The sequence below is a fragment of the Lycorma delicatula genome, chromosome 10 (genome assembly GCF_047948215.1).
Source record: "Lycorma delicatula isolate Av1 chromosome 10, ASM4794821v1, whole genome shotgun sequence".
NCBI classification, from domain to species: domain Eukaryota; kingdom Metazoa; phylum Arthropoda; class Insecta; order Hemiptera; family Fulgoridae; genus Lycorma; species Lycorma delicatula.
In genome coordinates, this window is record NC_134464.1 from 76,909,357 (window position 1) to 76,929,538 (window position 20,182).

The 20,182-nt window shown below is 28.9% G+C and overlaps 1 protein-coding gene across 9 annotated transcripts in view; it reads right to left on the reverse strand.

The window, feature by feature from the left end:
* The window catches only part of Zasp52 (Z band alternatively spliced PDZ-motif protein 52), a 427,403-nt gene that overhangs the window by 21,896 nt on the left and 385,325 nt on the right, over nucleotides 1–20,182 (reverse strand). For all 9 annotated transcript variants that reach the window (XM_075377465.1, XM_075377463.1, XM_075377464.1 and 6 more), the window contains 2 exons: nucleotides 4,962–5,148; nucleotides 4,443–4,563 (listed from right to left, as the gene is read on the reverse strand). In XM_075377465.1, the coding sequence (XP_075233580.1) occupies nucleotides 4,443–4,563; nucleotides 4,962–5,148 (308 nt within the window). The remainder of the gene's footprint in view (nucleotides 1–4,442; nucleotides 4,564–4,961; nucleotides 5,149–20,182) is intronic.

Here is a 20,182-nt window from a genome sequence, read left to right on the forward strand (position 1 = left end):
CGACTCAAGACTGTTCCCTTAAACGGTGGCTGAATAGTATGAGCCTAACAGCTAAAGTAACTATCTGATAGTCAGATCTCTAATTCTTTCTCCCACTTAATTACCTTGTATATAATACATAGTAATTAAAAAGATAAAATTTGTATATTAAAAAGATAACTATCCATTTTCAAAAGTTTCAAGATACATTTCCTGATGATATTATTCCAAGAAAGACAATAATGAAACATTTTTATGGTAATGGTAGTATTCATAGAGCCAAAACATCGGCTTGGTATCTTTGTTATCATTTAAATATATAGAGGACATACAACAAACTTTTACCATATTAAGTCAAAGGTTTGTTCAATGTCTTAAGATGTTCTAAATGACTGAAGATTAGTTGTAATATTTTTTTACACTCATTTTACCCACAATTAATCAATATGAGTTCTACATCCAAAGGATTCATAAAAGTGTTTCGATTTTTACAAATAACGATCAGAGTCATTTTTTGGATCTATTGTAACTTAAATAAATAACAGTTATTATGGAACCCTAGGAAAAAATGGAAAGAGCAAATTCAGGTCATCAAAGAACACTAATGTAGGACTTAAAAATGGAAAGACAGACAAATATGAATGATATTATTTAAAAATTGAGCCAATATAGACACGATAAAGAAAGAGAAAAAGAAAATATTTATGATAGTGTATAATGCAATAAATTATAGAAGTAATCCTTTAAAACCTAAAAACAAAGTTATGGATACAATAAATGAATAAAATATTTAAAAATAATCAAAATAACACAGGTATATTTTGAAATAAACAGTTACAATACGCCACCAATTTTAAAACTTTTAGAATAAAAGAGTAATGAATTTTAAAATAAAAAAGAAGCTTTTAAAACATTAAGTATTAAATATATTTTTTAAATGACTTTATACTATAACTACTTGTTTTAAAATGAAACTTTCATGAAATAATAGAACTATTGTTTCCAACAATGTAATTGGTGAGGAAATGAACAATAGATGGATTAAAAATTAGGTCATAACTTAAAAAAAACTGGAAAGATTTAAAGTATAAACTTTATTTTTTAATGTTTAAAAAAATAAAACATAAAAATGTAATGATTAACCTAAATTTTTGTTAACTCAATGTTTATATCAAGTGATTTATTATTTTCGCTTAGATTTTTTTTTAATATGTTATTGAATTATATGTATGCAGAGTATCATGAAGTTCTACCGGGACTTTCATAACCTATTCTACTCGTAAAAGTAATGGAAAAAGTTTATTTAAACATATATCCTAAAATGTTTCGTTTGCGAATTATGGCTAGTAAAAGATTTTACGTGGATTTCAGCTACCCAGTCAAATGAGGTCATATTGAAATTTTTAGGACGTTAATTAAGAGACAGAATTAGTGATTATTTATAGTTTTGACCTGATAAATCGAATAAAATAGGTACCAGAACGGTATCTGCGGTAGTTTTTTGAGAAATCTGTGGTAAAAACCAATAAATTGTGGTAGAAGACTCGATTTTTTTATGTTTGATGAACAATAAATTTGTTGAATGGAGAAACTTATAGAGAATTTAATTCTGAAGAAAATATTATAAGATAAGTTGAATAAAACAAAGAAAGGTTAGAAAATTTGAATTTTATTTAGAAAGAGTACTACATTTGTCAGAAAACTATTTATTTAAGTAAACAAAAATCAGATTACTTTTTAGTGATGTGAAAAATATCTAAAACCCAAAATTTACTGTTAAAAATTATTGTTAAAAAATAATAAAACCAATAATTTCACAACTGTAAAATAAAAGTAAATAAATAAAAATTACTTAGATAATTTTTCTATTAATGATAGAAATACAATAAATTATTTGAAAAATTATTATTTCAACGTTAGCAATAAAATAACAGCTGATCAACAATGCGCAATACTGTATTTGCGTTTAAACCATTCTGTAGGGTACATACATTAACTATATCGGGTATTGTGAACTGTCCTGTCATTAGCGAAGGTTTTCTGTGAATTTTAGTTTGAACGTGATCGGTTTGCTGTTGAAGTAATGCCGTACTTATTTACAACAGAGGAATACGTTGATATGGTATTCCTTTTTGACGTATGTGATGGTAATGCTGCAGTAGAATATGAAATAAGTTTTCCGAATCGCAGGATTCGAGATCCTTAAACAATTAGGTGACTTTTCGAAACTTTTAGGAAACAGGTTCACTAGCTACTATTCGTACCAGCTACGAACGATCTGTTCAACACGATGCTGCTATTGATGAAATTATTATCGATCCAGTCCAGGCGTCAGTACGTGACGTCTTTCTAAGTGGATCGAAGTTTCGTATTTGATGGTTTGAACACTTAAACAATACTATCTTTATCATAAACAGCTAGTTCAACATCTACATCCAGGAGACGGTCCGTTTTGCTTGGAATTCTGCAACTGAATACAAATCATCAACTCTACAAGCATATTATTTTGCCATTGAGGCAAATTCATTCGAGACAGCGTCAACAATTACGCAATAAGCATCCTAATGAAACGGTGGAAGGTAATTTTCAATACAGATTTAGCGTCAATGTATTGTGCGACCTTCTTAACGATCAGCTGTTTGGATCGTTCATATTATCTGGCTGGTCTACTTTTTATTTTCTTTTTCCTGTTTAGCCTCCGGGAATTACCGTTCAGGTATTTCTTCAGAGGATGAATGAGAACGATATGTATGAGTGTAAATGACGTGTATTCTTGTTCAGTCTCAGTTCGACCATTCCTGAGATGTGTGGTTAATTGAAACCCAACTACCAAAGAGCACGATCTAGTATTCAAATCCTACTGTAGTAGCTGGTCTACTTTACTTTCTTCAAGAAGAACTGCCGCACCTGCTTGAAGATGTTCCTCTAAGTTGAGACGCGCGATTGCACGCCTACCCTGTTTTCTTGTACCGACTCCACACATTTAAATCATAATTTACCTGAGAAATGGATTGGTTGTGGAGGTTTACATTTCTGGCCACAAAGATCGCCTGATCTACCACTGTTAGATTTTTGCGTCTGGACGGATGAAAAATATTGTATACAAAACAAAAATACATTGTCATGAGGAATTAATTGTCCGCATTTTGGACGCGGCTGAGAAACATAAGGACAGACCTGCAGAACCAAAAAGAGCAAAAAAAGCAGTACGGAAGTAAGCCTGTAAAGAATTTTGTTGAAAATGGCGGGCTCATTTTTGAACATTTATTATAAACTTGTACGTATAATGCACTTTTGTCTGGTGTACTGTTTCTAAATAAAATTAGAATTTTTTTAACGTTTCTTTGTTTTACTCAACTTAACTTACACCATTTTGTTCAGGATTAAATTCTGTATAAGTTTTGTTGAAAATATTTATTTGCTTTTCTCCATTTAATAAAGCTATTGTACGTCAAACGAAAAAAAAACGTTTTTATACCCCAATTTATTGGTTTTTAACCCTAGAGTTTTCAAAAACTATTGTAGATACAATTCTGGGACCTATTTTATTCGATTTTTCAGGTTAAAAACTATAAGAAATCACTAACTTTTACTCCTTAATTAACGTCCTAAAAATTTCAGTATGACCTCATTTCTCCGGGGTAGCTGAATTTCGAGTGAAATCTTTCACTAGCTGTAACTCGCAAACGAAGAATTTTAGGAGATATGTTAATATAAACTTTTTCCATTATTTTCACGAGAATAGATTATGAATAATATCCCGGGAAAACTATATATAAGGTACAATTTTTTGTTTTTTTTTTCCTTTTTTTTAATTAATATGCATACTCTTGGAAAAAAACAAAATATTTTCCTTTATATCCTAATATTTTCAGATGTTTCACATCTGAAAATAACAGATGTTATATTTTATTACTCATAAAAATACAATCGTATTAAACCAATAAAGATGTTAAACGACTCGCTTTCAAAATAATGAAACTTGTTTTTCCGAAGTCCTTTCACGCTAATTAAAATATTTTCTTAGTAGAATTTTTGCTAGAATGGTGGTTGTTAATGGTGCTTGCCTTAAAAGATTAAAAAATTGTATAAGTATGCAATTACGTAATAATGTGCTAGCCATGAACTGCGTCTGTTCTATTTAAAAATATGTTGCTTGTATCAAATGATGTATACCTGTAAATTTAATATTGTACAAGTGTATAGAGATCATGAATTTTAAGTGCTACATGTAAAATTTGTATATTATAATTAATTTGAATAGCATAACAGTTTTGTTTTCTGTTTCTATGAGATGGTTTATAAAATTTGATCCTGTTGTTTGGTTCTTGGTTGATAAATGGTATGCTATTTCTGGAAATGACTATGTACTATATTGGGTTGCTCACAAATATTTTCTTTGAAGGACATAATTATATTATAATATGTTAAAAATTACAAAAACAAATTATTGATTTTTATACCGCTTTCGCAATACGGGAGAGCATCTTCCAGGAAAAATGGGCTGTTTCCGAAGAGCTTGCCGCAGTACGCGCAACAGAAACATTCGGGATGAAAATGCTTGCCAATTGCATTCAAACAATCCTGAAAAATATCAAAATAAGATGTAATAAACAACATTTTATACATAAGAAAGGAAGAAAACCGTAATTTTATAAATGTATATATATATGAATTAAAATCTTTAATTACGATACAACTTAACTTACTCAAGATGAAAAAATAAATGAAAAAAGCCTCAAAATTGAGGTAAAAAAAAAAAAAACAATTCCAAAGTTAAGAATAACTGAATAGACATGCTACTCAGTAAATTTAAAAATATACTGCATTTATGAAACAGAAGTGAAAAATAGATATGAAAAATTAAAAATAGTAAGAGAATCGTAATAAGGTCATGCACAAGGCAAGAGGAAGGACGGTTGCAGGAAATAAAATATAAAATACATAAGTATAAAATAATAATTAAAGAAATATAGTTTTACCCCTTTGATTTTATTGCCGCATTTATTGCAGTTGGGGGCAAGATATTGTTCAAAACAGTATTCGCAATATAATCCAGTCGATTCTTCAACGAAACCGATGTCTTGGAGTGGTCGACGACATTGTTCATTTGCGCACATGAAATGTTCAGGACACCAGATTTTACCAAGAGCAGTGATAAAAGGCCCTCTGTACATGATTAATCAAAATATTTTTTAACTACAAAATTTTGTTTTACTTAATATTATAATTAATCTTAATTAAATGTTACATCTTGTTAACATCTAGTCTAGGTGAAATCTAGGTGTAGAAGTAATTTGTTTTAAGAAGAAGCTTGATAAATAATGTTAAATGTGAAGATGTTTTTAAGATGAGAAATATTTATATAAATATATTTTTTGTAGTAAATTTTTTTCAATATATATTTTGAAGTAAAATGTAAAATTTTCTTTCTGTTAACAGTATTTCTGATAGTTTCATAATTTTTTAGCACATTGTTGCCATATTGTGCAATTTAAAAATTTAGTGAAAAAAATAATATCTTACATAAAATCAGATTTTTTTTTCAGGAGGGTAAAAATTTTAAAAAGTCAAGAAAGAATCAGGAAATTCTAAAAATTGATTTTTTAAATCATATAATTTTATTTGATATTAAAAGGTAGAAAACCTATTTATTTTTACTTTAATGAAAATATCTGAGAAATAGTAAAATAAAACGAATGAATAAAAGTTACAAAAATAAAATATTATTCTGGACATTTTTTCCATATTTATTATAAGTTTATTTCCGATATTGATAAAGATTCTAAGTGGAAAATTTATTGTGTTATTAGTCATGACAACTATTAACTCAATTCAACTTATTAAACACTATAAAACGATATTTCAATCTAAAGAGAATTACTACTTCTGATAGTAGATGTACTATTAATGCACTAGATTAGTACTTATTGTTGATTACCAGATGACTTTGAATTCATGCTATCAGACGCAATGTTCTCCCAACAGTGGAACACTTGTCAAGCTTCTTGGTACAACAAACAACTTATACGTAGTTTTTAACAACCATGAGAGTAAAAAAAAATATCATCTAATGCCTTCATTAAATTTTCAGTCAATCCAATTTAATTGGATTAATTTTGTAATTATTTTTACATTGGAAGTTTAAAATTTAATTAAACCAAAGTAAAATTTTTAGTTACTTTATTTTTTATTTAACAATTTATTAATTTGCATAATTAAAATGTTAACAAATAATTCGATCAAACTTATTATCTATGGATGCCAATCCACTAAAACATAATAAGAATTTACCAGGGCTTTTTTCTGTAATTAATTTAATAATTTCAGAAGATGGTAAACACAATTTTTTATCAAGAGAACTTTTTATAAAAAAATTAACTCACCTAGCTACCGATTACATCGATATTATTTTAACATCAATTTGATAGTCAAGCTAAACTTCATCTTCATCTTAATTCAAATAATAAATGTATTTAATTTAAAATACTGTGAAATTTAAATTTCATAAGTGAAATTTTAAATTTCACTTATAAAAATCATAAAATCATTTCATACTTTATAACGACGCATTCATGGAAAGTTGAGATTTGTTAATAGCTGGAATAATTTCCTATGGAGAATGTATAAATTAAAATTAAGCATTAAATTAAATGGCAACGTTACAATGCAGTGTTGCCAAATTGGTCAAACCGTATTGTATAATTTAATAATGCAATAGTTTATGTTATTAATAGTATTTAAACAGTTTGATAACACAGAGGAACGAAATGCTATTATTTCATTCTAAAACCATACATCGCATTTTATCGTTGCTGATAAAATTAATAACTTACTTCATAAAACGATTAAAATATTTTTCACTAAAAAACTACAGAAAATTACCTTTATTTATTACTTTTTAACTTAACTTGAAATTGCAGCTGAACAAAGTAAACATCTTATTTTTATCTTTACAAAATGATAAATTACAGAAATCACTTCAATAACAGATAAATTTTATAATCAACCAATATAAAAGAACTTCTCCAAGCATTTGAATGGATGGATCAAGGGAACCACGTAAAAACTTAATCATATCAGAATTATAAATTACAAAATTAATTAAAATATAAAAATAGATGTGATTAAAATTAATATTAATTAATAAAAATGTTAAGATAAATACATCTTACATGTGAAGGTAGATCTAAATATAAAAAAATAATTACAGATTAATTTACAATTCAGAAGGCATAAATAAAAATTATTTGAGTGGATATTTTAGTAACGTTGAACAGGAAGCAGAAGATTCAGCTTTTTTTAAATTTTTTAATTAATTTATTTAAAAACTTATCGCCAAAGTAAAGATGTTTCGTTCGGTAAAAGGAAATCTTTCATCTGTATTTTTACCCACGACGGAACGGAGAAAGTATATGCATTTGGGGGTAAGAGGTTGTGTGTGTGTGTGTGAGTGTGTTACCATTTTCTCAAAACTTACTGGACCGATTTCGATAGTTTTTTGCATTACACAAGTATTACTTCAGAGCAGGTTCTTAGACATGTTTTAAGGTTACAGGCCACCAGAAGGCGTTTCTTCAAAACATTGGGTTTTTAAAAATTTTTAATTTTATCACTTGAAGGTAAATTGGTAGAAATACTTTTTAAATGGTTCGGCAATTTATTGAAAATGGTAATGGAGCCATAATAAAAGTTTTTCTTTTTAGGCGGAATTGTTTTATTGAGTTACAGGAAAACAATTCTTCTGTTGACAGGAGGTTTGGCAGAGATGGTTATTGTTATTTCTTTAAGAGTAAATTACTATTATTTTTAGAAATATTCTACGTTCGTATATATATATATAAAATAGATAAGTTAACAATTTTAATTTCTTAAAAATATCGGTTTACATGATTGATTCTTATGGAGGATTCAAAAATAATAATCAGAAATTCTTAGTCAAAAATTTGTATTAGCACTCAAATAGACAAAGATACATAATTAGATAAAAATATTAAACCATACAAAGAGATTAAACTAGTTGTTTCCTTCATTAAACCAAAATTAATAAATTAAAATTATTATACTTGAAAAAATTAGTGGCTTATATATTTTTTTTGCAAAAGAAATTATACTTACACATAGAATAAATACAAGCAGGAATATTTAAATAGGAGCAAATTATTTATTATTTTAGATTAGACGAAAATTCACAACCAAATTTAATATTGTACTAATTAAAAAAAATCTGATATGGACACCACACAACTTTCTTGTCCGCCTATTAAATTATATGTACACATTTTTTTTCTGCACTTCATTTAAACTTATTTCATTTGAAAGTGAGATACGATCCTCCAATTCTTTAATAAAGTGGACAGTTACACAATTGCTAAAATATTAATTTTATTAACATAAAATATTTATACAATTATAAATTCAACAATCTTACCTGAAATATCAGGGTAAAATAAAAGTCCCTGTCGATTTCAATCAAGAAGGGACGTGCACAACTAGATGTTACAACAGTCATAAATACATTTCAATATTCTACGACTAATCGTTTTTGAGAATGCATGAAAGGTAAAACAAGATAGGCTTTGGAAATAAAATTATTCTAATATACTAAGATCAAGCTTAATGTTTAAAAAAATTGTTTTTCGTAAGCGAATTATTTCTAATTCTGAAAGAAAATAATTATAAAAAGTTAAATTCTTTTTATAAAAAAAAAAAAATTAAATCAGTATAAGGCACCTAAGATCCATATTACTGTGGCTAACAAGGGAAGAAGCCACGGGGGTTTCGGGACACCGATTTGAACCATATTGCGGTGTGAATAGTAGACTGTTTACGTGTCTTCATCACAAAATACTAGCAAGCAATATTCAATTATACTCAAGAAAAATGACCCTGACAATTTAATATTATCCTTAACATTTAACATTAGTTTATATATCAATTATGTTTCTCGACGCTCAAGTATGACGTGTAAGTGAGAACGTGTCGTCCGATCCGTAACAATGCACACATCGGTTCGAATCCGACTTCACATGCATATTTTTTAAAATTTTTTTTTAAATTTAATATATTATTGATTTATTAACAATTATTAACCTTTGATTGTACAAATTTTTTAATTAATATTAAAAGTACATAAAATTTTATTTCACTAATAACTTCTGATTTTTTTTCATATTTTTTTTTTGTATTGTTATTATTAAATTATTATTTATTGTTAAATTTTTTTAGTCAGAGATTAATAATTATTAATAAATTAATATATTTAAGTTAAAAAAGAAAAGTTAAAAAATATATGTATACAAAATCGGATTCGAACCGATGTGTCTTTCCCTTGTAAGATCAACGTATTTCCTTAATTAAACTTTTATTTGGTTACAATTTTGGAACCAATTAAAATAAGTACCACTTATGATATATCGTTGAAAAGCTCTCAACGAAGGCTTATTACTGCAGTGAAGAAAACGTCCAAAATCCGAATGTTTCGTAATTGAAACCCCGCTTTATTTAGAGGTCTGAATATATACACATTTTTGGCCCAGCCGATTGCAGTCAAAAGAGGAGGTGCACAGTTAGATGTTACAAGTCCTAAATACAAAATTTCAATATTCTACGTATAATCGTTTTTGAGTTATACGAGATACATACGTACGTACGTATAGACGTCACGCCGAAACTAGTAAAAACGGATTCAGGGATGTTACTTGTACCTCGGGATTGTACCTTGTTCTTCGTACAAGGAAGTAAAAATAAAAAAATAATCTACGTAGTAAAGAATAAAAGTGTAATTTTTTATTATGTTAAAACAAGAACAAAAAAAGAATAAAAATTAAATGAAAGAAGTAAGGGAGTAGAAAATAATTACCAGAGCAAGTTTGTAAAAGAAAAGTCAAGCCAATATAAATTATATGAAAAAGTGAAAAGAACAACTGCTCTTTATAACAAAAGAAAACCCGGAAAATCAGATTAAACATTATTATCATCGTAAATATAAAATTAACCATTATTAATAATATATATATATATATATATATATATATATATATATATATATATATATATATATATATATATATAAGTAATTAATGGGAAATACTTTATGAGATCGGACAATTTTTTTTCTTTTCTTAATTAAAAATTAAGCAGATTTTGGGAAAAACTTAAAATTAATAAAGATACAACAGCATTGTTATGAGGATTTCATTAAAAAAAAACTGAATTTTCTCCATCCCTATTTAATGTACAAATAATTTGTTCTCGCATAAACATTTGTTCATTAACTTCTAGATAATTCCTTTTTTCTACCGACTTTATTTATTTATTAAATACTTTCAAATATACATATGTATATATATATATTTATGTATTAATATGGATTTTAACTATTTCTATAGTTTTTTAATTCTTATCAAAATTTTACCGCCACTTACTCTATCCGTCCAGGCAAATGATAAAGGAGTTATTCTTTTTATCCAGGAAACGCGGTTAACAAAGTAAATTATTTATGTACCGACCTGAATAAATATTTATTTATTTTATAAGAATTATGAAATAAATTTAACATTCTACTAGGCTAAGTAATAAAGGGCCTTCCTTATTCCAACAACAAACTATATGGAAGGTAATAATAGTTATATATGTTTTGCCTAAACATTTCAATTAAATTATAATCTTTGATTCTTAAATTGGAGTAGGTATTTTTCTATCTATCTGGCTTGATATAATTTATTTAAAAATATTTTATTATCTAAATATAGTATTTAAATCTAGTTACAACAATTAGGAAGTAGATCTTTGCAAATCCTCCTTTCTATTAAATTTTATCTTACCAAACTGAATTGGAAAATCGATTGTATCTATCTTACCCTATAAATGGACACTACCGTGTATCTCAGGTAGATGTAACATTATTAATCACGTGGTTAAAATTCCCATTAATAACAACGACAGTATTCTCTTGTCCACAAAGCGAAATTTCTGGACGTTTTATTACATGACAAGTTCTCGTGGGATCAAATTAATTTCGTTTGTAACAAAATTAAGCCGTACTGTTATGCTTTGAAGGGTGTTAATAAAACGCTAACCTTGTAATCAATATTAGATATTTATTATGCCTAGCATACATATACATTCTCGTATAAGTATATCCTCTCTCGACTTCCTCAAAAAGTTGAAGGAGTTTTTAAGATACAAAAATGCGCTGCCAGATCATTATCAGGCGCCCATAAGTACGAATCCTGTTCTTTTTTTTTTTTTTAATGAACTATGTTAACTTTATCCTTTCTTTATATGCAATCTTTTCTAAAACGAATGGCAGCCACTTATTATTAAAAAATAACAGTATCCCTACTTTACCAAACCAGATTACGGGAATCGTTTTCGTATAACTCGAAAAAACACTTCGGCTTAAGAGAAAGAGCCGTATTTTATTTCCTTTGCAATTTTTAATACATTACCGAACCATTTGAAAGATTTTCCGACCAATTTATTTAAAATATAATTAAAAAAAACTCTTGCGAAGTTCTGCGCAAGAAGACCAACTTTTCGTTAATTTAATTTGATTTAATATTACTAACAATATACGTGCAGATAAAGAAAAGTCAACGTTCCAATTTGCAGCATAATAATGAACCGCGGTTCTAATTTGCTCCGCTCAAATTTTTTCCATCTTAAACAGAAAATAGCTCAAGAAGGACTCAACAAATTTTAATCAAATTTTTAAATGAACAACTTCAAATACACTACTACATCATATCTAAATTTCAATGAAATTGAATGAGTAGTTTTGAAAATTTTCGAGCCACAAAAAATTTGTTTTAAATTGAGCGTAAGTCAGAACGATTCAACCAATCTTCATCACATTTTCACATGTACAAATTTAGATACACTATTACAGCGTATCTATATTTCAATAACACTGATTACAATAGTTTTGGAGATTCTCGAGCCACAAAGTTTTACACATACTCGTAGGCCTATATATAAATATATAAGGAAACCCCAATTTAAGTTTTTGTACTCTTCATACCTCAAAACGTAAAGAAAATTCATTTTCACCTCCTATTCCCACCATGTGACCGAAAGTAATACGGAATTTTTCTTCGAAATGTCTGTAAAAAAATCACGCTTTATCTGCATCCTGGTTCAACGAGTACATAAATATGTATTCAAAATAATTTTCGCTTCTGAATTGTGAATTATATTTTAGTAATTCTTTATATTTAATTTATTTACCTTTTACATTATTTTACATAATACCTTAATGTTACTGTTAACATTAATGCAAAATTCTATTTAAATAATAATATGGAGTTTGACCACATTTATTTTATAATTTTTATTTATATTTAAAATTTAATTTATATTAAAATGTGAACTATATCTCAAATACTAAAAAAAAAGATTAGGCTGAAAACCTATTTCCTGTCAATCTCGGCGTTCTCCAGGATGTATCGGGCTGACTTTTTAAATTCTGTTCTGAATGATCCACAGATATGTCATCGGACCTCAAACTTAAGTCTCCTCATGGAATTCTTCAAAGAATCCTCATTTATTACAATGGAGAAAATTTCCGAAATTATTACTTACAGGAGAATCACTTTAAAAGTCCTTCGATGCTTGATAATGATATATCTGCGGGCCACTTCAAATACGGTAAAATAAAAAAAAAATCAGCTTAATCCGTCCAGTAGAACGTCTGGACGGTCTGGAAATAGATTTTGAGCAAGCATAGTAAAAATAAAAAAGAAGGTGGTTGGGGGTGAGGTATGTTGAAAATGCAATAGGTTTTTAGCCGATTTTTTACGTATAAAATTAATTTGTACTAATAATGTTGTGGAGCAGCACGGGTCTACTAGGTTTTTAGCCAGATTAAAGTTTTGCCAATTCTTTTTAATATATAATATTTCTTAGTAATAATAACGCTGCGGAGCAGCAAGCGGGCCACTAGTAATGTATTATTATAGAAATTTATTTATTTATAATTCCCGGTAAATAGATTATACTTAGATCCAACTACTAGAAAAGCATCCATTTATTTATGTTTTAGCAGACACGGAAAGCTTAATTAATTTATTTATGATAGATAAATTTTGTGACGAATGTATAATGCTAAACCTGATCGCTATGCCTTCAATTATTTTAAGTGAATAAAAAGAAGTCAGGATAACATCAGTATAAGAAAAAAATTTATATATTACGCTATGCTCTCCACTGTTCCCGCACTACTTACCAAAATAATGATAAATGAATATCGTTTATCATATCGTTCATATCGTTTTCATATTAAAAGCGTAGTTGATGACACTGCAATAAATCAGAATCAAGCTTGGCTTAAGGCCGTTCAATTAGTATCAAAATTCTATATGATTATATTATCTTAAATTTGATTTCTTGAAATTCTTTTGCTAAAAGTATCCTCCGTGTAAATTAAAAATGTTTTTATCAAAAAAGAAACGAGTTACATGGTTTGACCTGTCTCTTTTTCTTGTTTAGCCTCCGAGAATTACCGTACAAGTATTACTTCAGAGGATGATATGTATGAGTGTAATTGAAGCGTAGTCTAGTACAGTCTCAGTTCGGCCATTCCTGAGATGTGTGGTTAATTGAAACTCACACACCAAAATAACACCGGTACTCACGATCTAGTATTCAAATCTGTGTAAAAATAACTGACTTTATTAGGACTTGAACGCTGGAACCATCGGCTTCCAAATCAGCTGATTTGGGAAGACGCGTTCACCACTAGACCAACCCGTGGGTTAAATCGTTTGACCTACAACTTTTTTTTCTTTTAATTTTTTGTAAAATGTATCACGAGCGAATAAATATCAAAAATCTATTTTTCATCACAAGAGATTGAATGATTGATAAATATTTCAAGAGAAGAAACATTAGATATTTGATTTGTAAGATTTCACTCGTAAAAATTGCTAACTTCATTCTTGTAAGTTACTTTAAAACAGATTATAATGTTTATAAGTTATACCGTACAAGCAATAGAACAGTTTAAAAACCAGATAATGAACAAAAATCGAAATAAAAAAAAAACACAGAAGTTAAAACTCATTTGGTTTAACTTTGAATGAAATTGAAAGATAACATAAAAATAAAATGTATCTTTAATTTATAAACGTAACTTTAGAATGAGTGTTTCAAGAAGGACGTAACTCCTTTGTTTGACGACGTTAATTTATTACAAAAATATTAATGTTAATAAAATACTTATACAACAATATTCAAATTACCTTTTATAACCTTACAATAAATGTTCAAAATTATTTCCAGTGGTCCCGATGCAGGTCGTACACGTTTCATAACATTTACAGCCACGTTTCGTAATGTTTGAAATATTACTTTCAATGTTAACCTTCAGTTCGTCAAGTGTATGAGGATTGTTTTTAAAAACTACACTTTTTACAAACACCCGAAGCAAAACGTCTGCTGGTGTAAGATCTGGGGATCTTGGAGGCCACAACCCTTTTGATATCAAACGATGGCCAAACAATTCCCGTAACATATCTAGCGTTTAATTAGCAGTATGACACGTTGTGTTATCCTACTTGAACCGAAATTCATGGGTAAATCTAACATGACAATAAACTGTTCGATTAAGTAACCACACCATCTACAGGTTGTCAAAAAATAAAGGTCCTATTACACGACGCCGAGAGATCTCACACCGAACCCAATTTTACGTTGTGCAACGGTCGTTCATGAAACGCCTGAGGATTTTCAGCGTTCCATATTTGAAAGTTTTGGCTGTCACTGTAGGCATCCGAGTGAAACCGTGCCTCGTCGCTGAAATAAACACAATCTAAAATTTCAATACCATTGTTATCAACAAAAGAACGAGTCCGACGATAATACTGTAAAAGTTTTTCGTGGTTTACTTCTTTCAGTTCTTGAACGACACCGATGTGACAAGCATGCGATTGTAATTTTTTAGTAGCCCTGAAAGGTGTAGGTAATGAAAACCCGGCCTGTGAAAATAACTTTCTGAGCGATTTTCTAGGTGAGCGAGTCAAAGGTTCTTTCACATCTCCAGAACTTCTATTATTAACAATGACGATCGACCTGTGCTTTTCCGATCGTGTACACTCCCGCTCTCACGAAATTTATTAATCAAACGTGATATTGTCGACTTATTAGGAACTGAAGAATTGGGTAATTTTTTCCGAAACTCGTCTTTCACTCGTTATATAATAAATACAGTTTTGTCTTTGGATAACGACATAGTTAACACAATATATGAATTTATGATGGTATAGCACTAGTGCATAAGAAAGACATTTCAACTCTTACAAGCTGCTGACCTTGAGTACAGGATTGCCAACTGACATGTAGGGAGGGATAAATAAAATTTACCTATTCGTCAGTTCTACCTTCTTAAAGTTGCGCCCTTTTTGAAATACCCGTTATTTTAATTATATGTACCGAACATCGACAGAATTAGATACGAAAAATTAAATCACTCGTAAATGTACGTAAACGATGGTAAAATACAATTTTCTATTACATCACTATATCTTTAAAAAATGTTCAACCAATTTCTATAAATAAAATATCCAACAAAAAATTCCATCTTTAAAAAAATGTATTTCCGGTATTCACGTAAACAAACTGTCTGTTACATAATCAGCTGTAAAATACGATATGCTCATCCAATATTGGCAATACTTGACAGCGGTATCCACCATGATACGTGAAAAAGCGCATGAGAGAAGAATTCGACATAATATGGATCAACGGATGAACCGGGACACGGACTCCGAAGACGAATGATCGTGGAGGCCAGCCTCTGTGGGTGGGCGGCGGGTGTTCTCTGGAGTCGCCGTCCGTCAATCGTCTCGAGGGTACGCCACGAGGTCGTTTTGAATCGGATAGAACAGAGCCTGGGTGATCATGCGGGGATTGAATACATGCATAGGGATTAGTTCCGGCCCCTACGTGACTGGAGGGGGAGATTGTTTTTACGGGTGAGAGCCCCGCACTACCGTCAGAGCGGGCCTGCCGGTGGTTGGCAAAGCTTTTTCCTCCCCCTACGGAAAAAAAAGAAAAAATATTGCCAATACTTGGGGATAAATTTACTCCAGAAACGTAACTCAAAATTTAATTAAAAATATTTATAAAAGGATCATTCCAATCGGTCCAGACATTTTTGAATTTTAAATGAGCACAATACATACACGCAAAGATTTTGATTTACATGTAGAATACTGTATCTTTTCAACAAAAAAAAAGACCATTGAACAAAAGGAAAACTAAGTAATAATACTGTAGGAAATGTACTTTTTGTCAATTATTACAAAAATTGAAAAGAAATTAAAATAAATAATGTAATTCGATTAAGATAATAGGCATTTTCTTTATTACAACAGGTATAAACATTTTTACGTTGTACGTGTAGAGTTGTTCTCGTCAAAAGATTATAATTACAAACCGACTGGAAAAAATAGATAGATTAAAACCGATGAAGAGATGACGCCAGTACCAAAAATTTGCTTTTTATTCAAATCCTTAAGAAGTAAAAGGTACTTTAAAAAAATAATTTTATGAATATTCTGACAGAAATTCGTAAAACTTGTTAAAACGTTTACGTTATGATTTATTACCTTGAATTAAAATCAGCAGAATTTGATAAAGGCCTATTCCTTTTGAAAAGAAAAACAAAAAACTGAGTGTGCGAGTTAGTCTTTACACAAAAAAAAATCAATATTTAAACATTAAAGGTCTTACAATAATTTTATCTAATTAAAAATGTTATTACCAGTAAATTTAAATAATTTTTACATGAATTCATTGTGAAATAATTTATACAAAAAAAACTTTCTTTTTAAGATAAGTTTAACATTTATTTAACAACTTTCATAATTTAACTTTCAAAAGTTGTCACGAGGAAGAAGTTATAAAAAAAATTTCTTCTTTGTAAAATACATTTTAATGATTTCATACAAATATTGTTACAAAAGTAATTTTCATAATAATTTATATATTAAGTTGTCAGAAAATTTCTTAGAATAGGAATACGCTTTTTTTTTTCTTAATAACTTTTTCATATACCTTTAACTAGTAGAAGCATTAAAAAATAAGTGGCTTATTTCTTTTTTTATCCTTAGGATGTAGGATTATTTTACAAGAAAAATAAATAAATAACACAAATAATATTTAACAATAATTTTAAAAAGATTAAATACATTTTTTTAACCTTAAAGTTCTTTCTCAGATGCATAGTAAAATCGAACCGTAAATGTTTTGTAAGATCGATTTTTATCCGGGTGAATACTCGAAATAGTCAAATATGTCCTGATATTTGTTAATATTTCATAAAAAGAAAACATAATATTAAAATAATATTTTTTAAATCTATAATAATAATAATAATAACAACAAAAATAATATAGCTTTTATTATACGTACAAATATCAGCCACCATAATATATTTGAACTCAAAATAAAATAAAAATTTCAAAGCGAAAGCAATCTTATGACTGACAGGTTTGTTTATTTTAAGTTTAGAGGGATTTGGAGGGTGGCAAAACGGATACGGCGGGCGCGGGCTGTGGGGGGCGGGGTTGAAAAGAAACAGAGTTGCTATGTAATGTCACTCTGACAAGTAAGAAAGACTTGAATAAACTAAAGAAAGTTAACTGACATAAGACAGGCAACTATATAGGCTTTGTTGTTAATAATAATAACAGAAGATATATTTATAATAATTAATTAAAAATTTACCATTGTTTTCACAAATAACGAACAAAAATTTAATTATTTGTATTAAACTGAATTTTTTTTAAGAGATTAATAAATATAGGCAAACTGAAAATTTGTCAAAAAAAAGTTAAACAAAATTAATGATCAACGATTTTTCAGATTATTTTATAACTTTAGATTTTAATTTATATATATATATATATATATATATATATATATATATATATATATATAATATTAATAATATATATCATTTATAATTATATATATAATATCTTTAAAAGTAAATGACGTAGTAATTATAAGTGTAGAAAATGAAAAAGGTAAACTACGATTCAGAGAGCAGCAAGATAAGAATGTAGGCTGTTCCTGAGTTTCACTCTTTGAAATATTGAAACTGAAAGAAGAAATATTGAATGAACCCAAAGAGAGAAAAAAGCTCGTGTGTACTTATGTACGCACGTAAGAAGTTACACTTCTTTGGCAAGAATAAAAAAATATTTTTTTTTTATTTTTTTATTTTACGCATTCAAACAAATTTGAATTGAGTCAAACGATCGGTAGACGACATTACATACCATTAATAAAAGTTTGAATAAATAACACTTAAATTAAGTAATATTTATTTTATACAGTTTAAAAAGTATTGAAGTATTCGTTGTCATATAAGACAAAGTTCATCGAATATATTTCGATTAGTTTAGTTCCATTAATTCTTCGGATTGAATAGGCACGAGTGTTATCAGCGGCTTATGATATGAAAAATATGATACAAATAGTTTCATTTTATAACAGTGTATTTTATCAAAAAAATTATTTTTGATAAATTTAAATGTTTACAACACGTGCTAATCACTTAATTGCATTAAAAGACCGACTGAATTAGATACTACACGTATATGCGTGCAAACTGATCCACTTGGGCCTGTGAAAATCTTCATGGTGTGTTACATCGGCGCGCGCAACTTCCGTAATTTGCTGAAAATACACTCGATCAGTTCCTCCTAACGCGCCGAAAGAAGTATAAATTGAAAAAAAAGATGTTCGATTTCGTCAACGATAATTTGATTTTGGTAAGAGATAACGAATGGCGATAAGATCTAACTGGCGTAGATTTATTGCTACAAGAAAAATTAAGTTTGAAAATAAATAAAAGTAAAACAAAGAAAATTAAATCTGATAGAAAGAAGGAATTAAATACAAAGTTAAGAGGAACACAATATACTAACGGTTGGATAATTTTATTATTCACGTAGGAAAATTACAAAGTACGGACGAAGTAATGAGATGTGAAAACAGAAGGAAATAAAAAATTTTTGAAAATGTTTGTGTGGAGTGTAATGCTTTGTTGTAAAGAAACATATGAAATCAGGAAAGGAAAAGCCTTTCAAATATGATGTTGCAGGAAGTTGTTCAAAATAAGATCATAAAATTCGAAAGGAAAAGGTCTTAAAACGAATAGGAGGATAAATTGTGGTAGAATTTTGTAAAGATGAACTAGTTGGTAAGACATATATAAAGACATTCAGTTTTTGTAAATTTGTTAATAGGTAGATGTGTAGAAAATAAAAACTGAGGAGGAAGACAAAACTTGGATCATTTGAAACAGGCAACTGAGGATGTAGGCTGTAGTAAATATGTTAAAGAAAACCCGATTTAAAAACTTACATCTGTGCAACCACGAATGGTCAGTAAATTTGAAATTTGCATCAATTGAAAACACGATCACCAGAGAGGAATATTGGCGCTCACATACGCCAACCTCAATCGTAAACAACATTGCGTCTACGCAACAGAAAGCGTTTTGTGTTTACAATTTAGCAAGATAGAGTCCAAGATAGTATTTCAGGATTGATCCACTATCGGTTAAGAACATTTGTCGCTGGTACAGAAAATTTAAAGAAGCGGGGTGTTTATTGTAAGGAAAAAATCCAGAGCGAACACGCACGTCAGAAGAAAATGTACTACGAATTCAAGAGGGCGTTTCACCGAAGCACGACAAAGTTCATTCGTCAGGCTAGCCGAGAACTTGCGATCCCTTAAATGACTGTTTGTATTTGTATGTTAAGACAACGATTGCAATTGAGGCCATACCGATTACATCCGGTTCAAGCTCTTCGTGAAGTGACAATAGACAATATAAAAATTTCTATAATTTACTCTTAGTTGATTTGGAAGACGATAGATTCTTACCGCGGTTAATTTTTAGTGATAAACCAACATTTCATCTTAGCGGTAAAGTTTCACGTCATAATGTTTACATAAGGAAACTTAAGAATTTGTACAGGATTGTACAAGAGGAGCAAGTTTCACCAAAAGTTAATATTTTAAAGTAAAAGTTGCTGTTTCGTTTACAAAAATTTATGGCCCCTTTTTTCAAGGAAACATAGTAATAGGACATTCTTAAGATGCTACAAAATGAAGGGGCCCCGCCACATTGGCACAACCGAGTTTGTCAGTTTCTAAATGGAACACCGCCTCAACGCCGGATAGG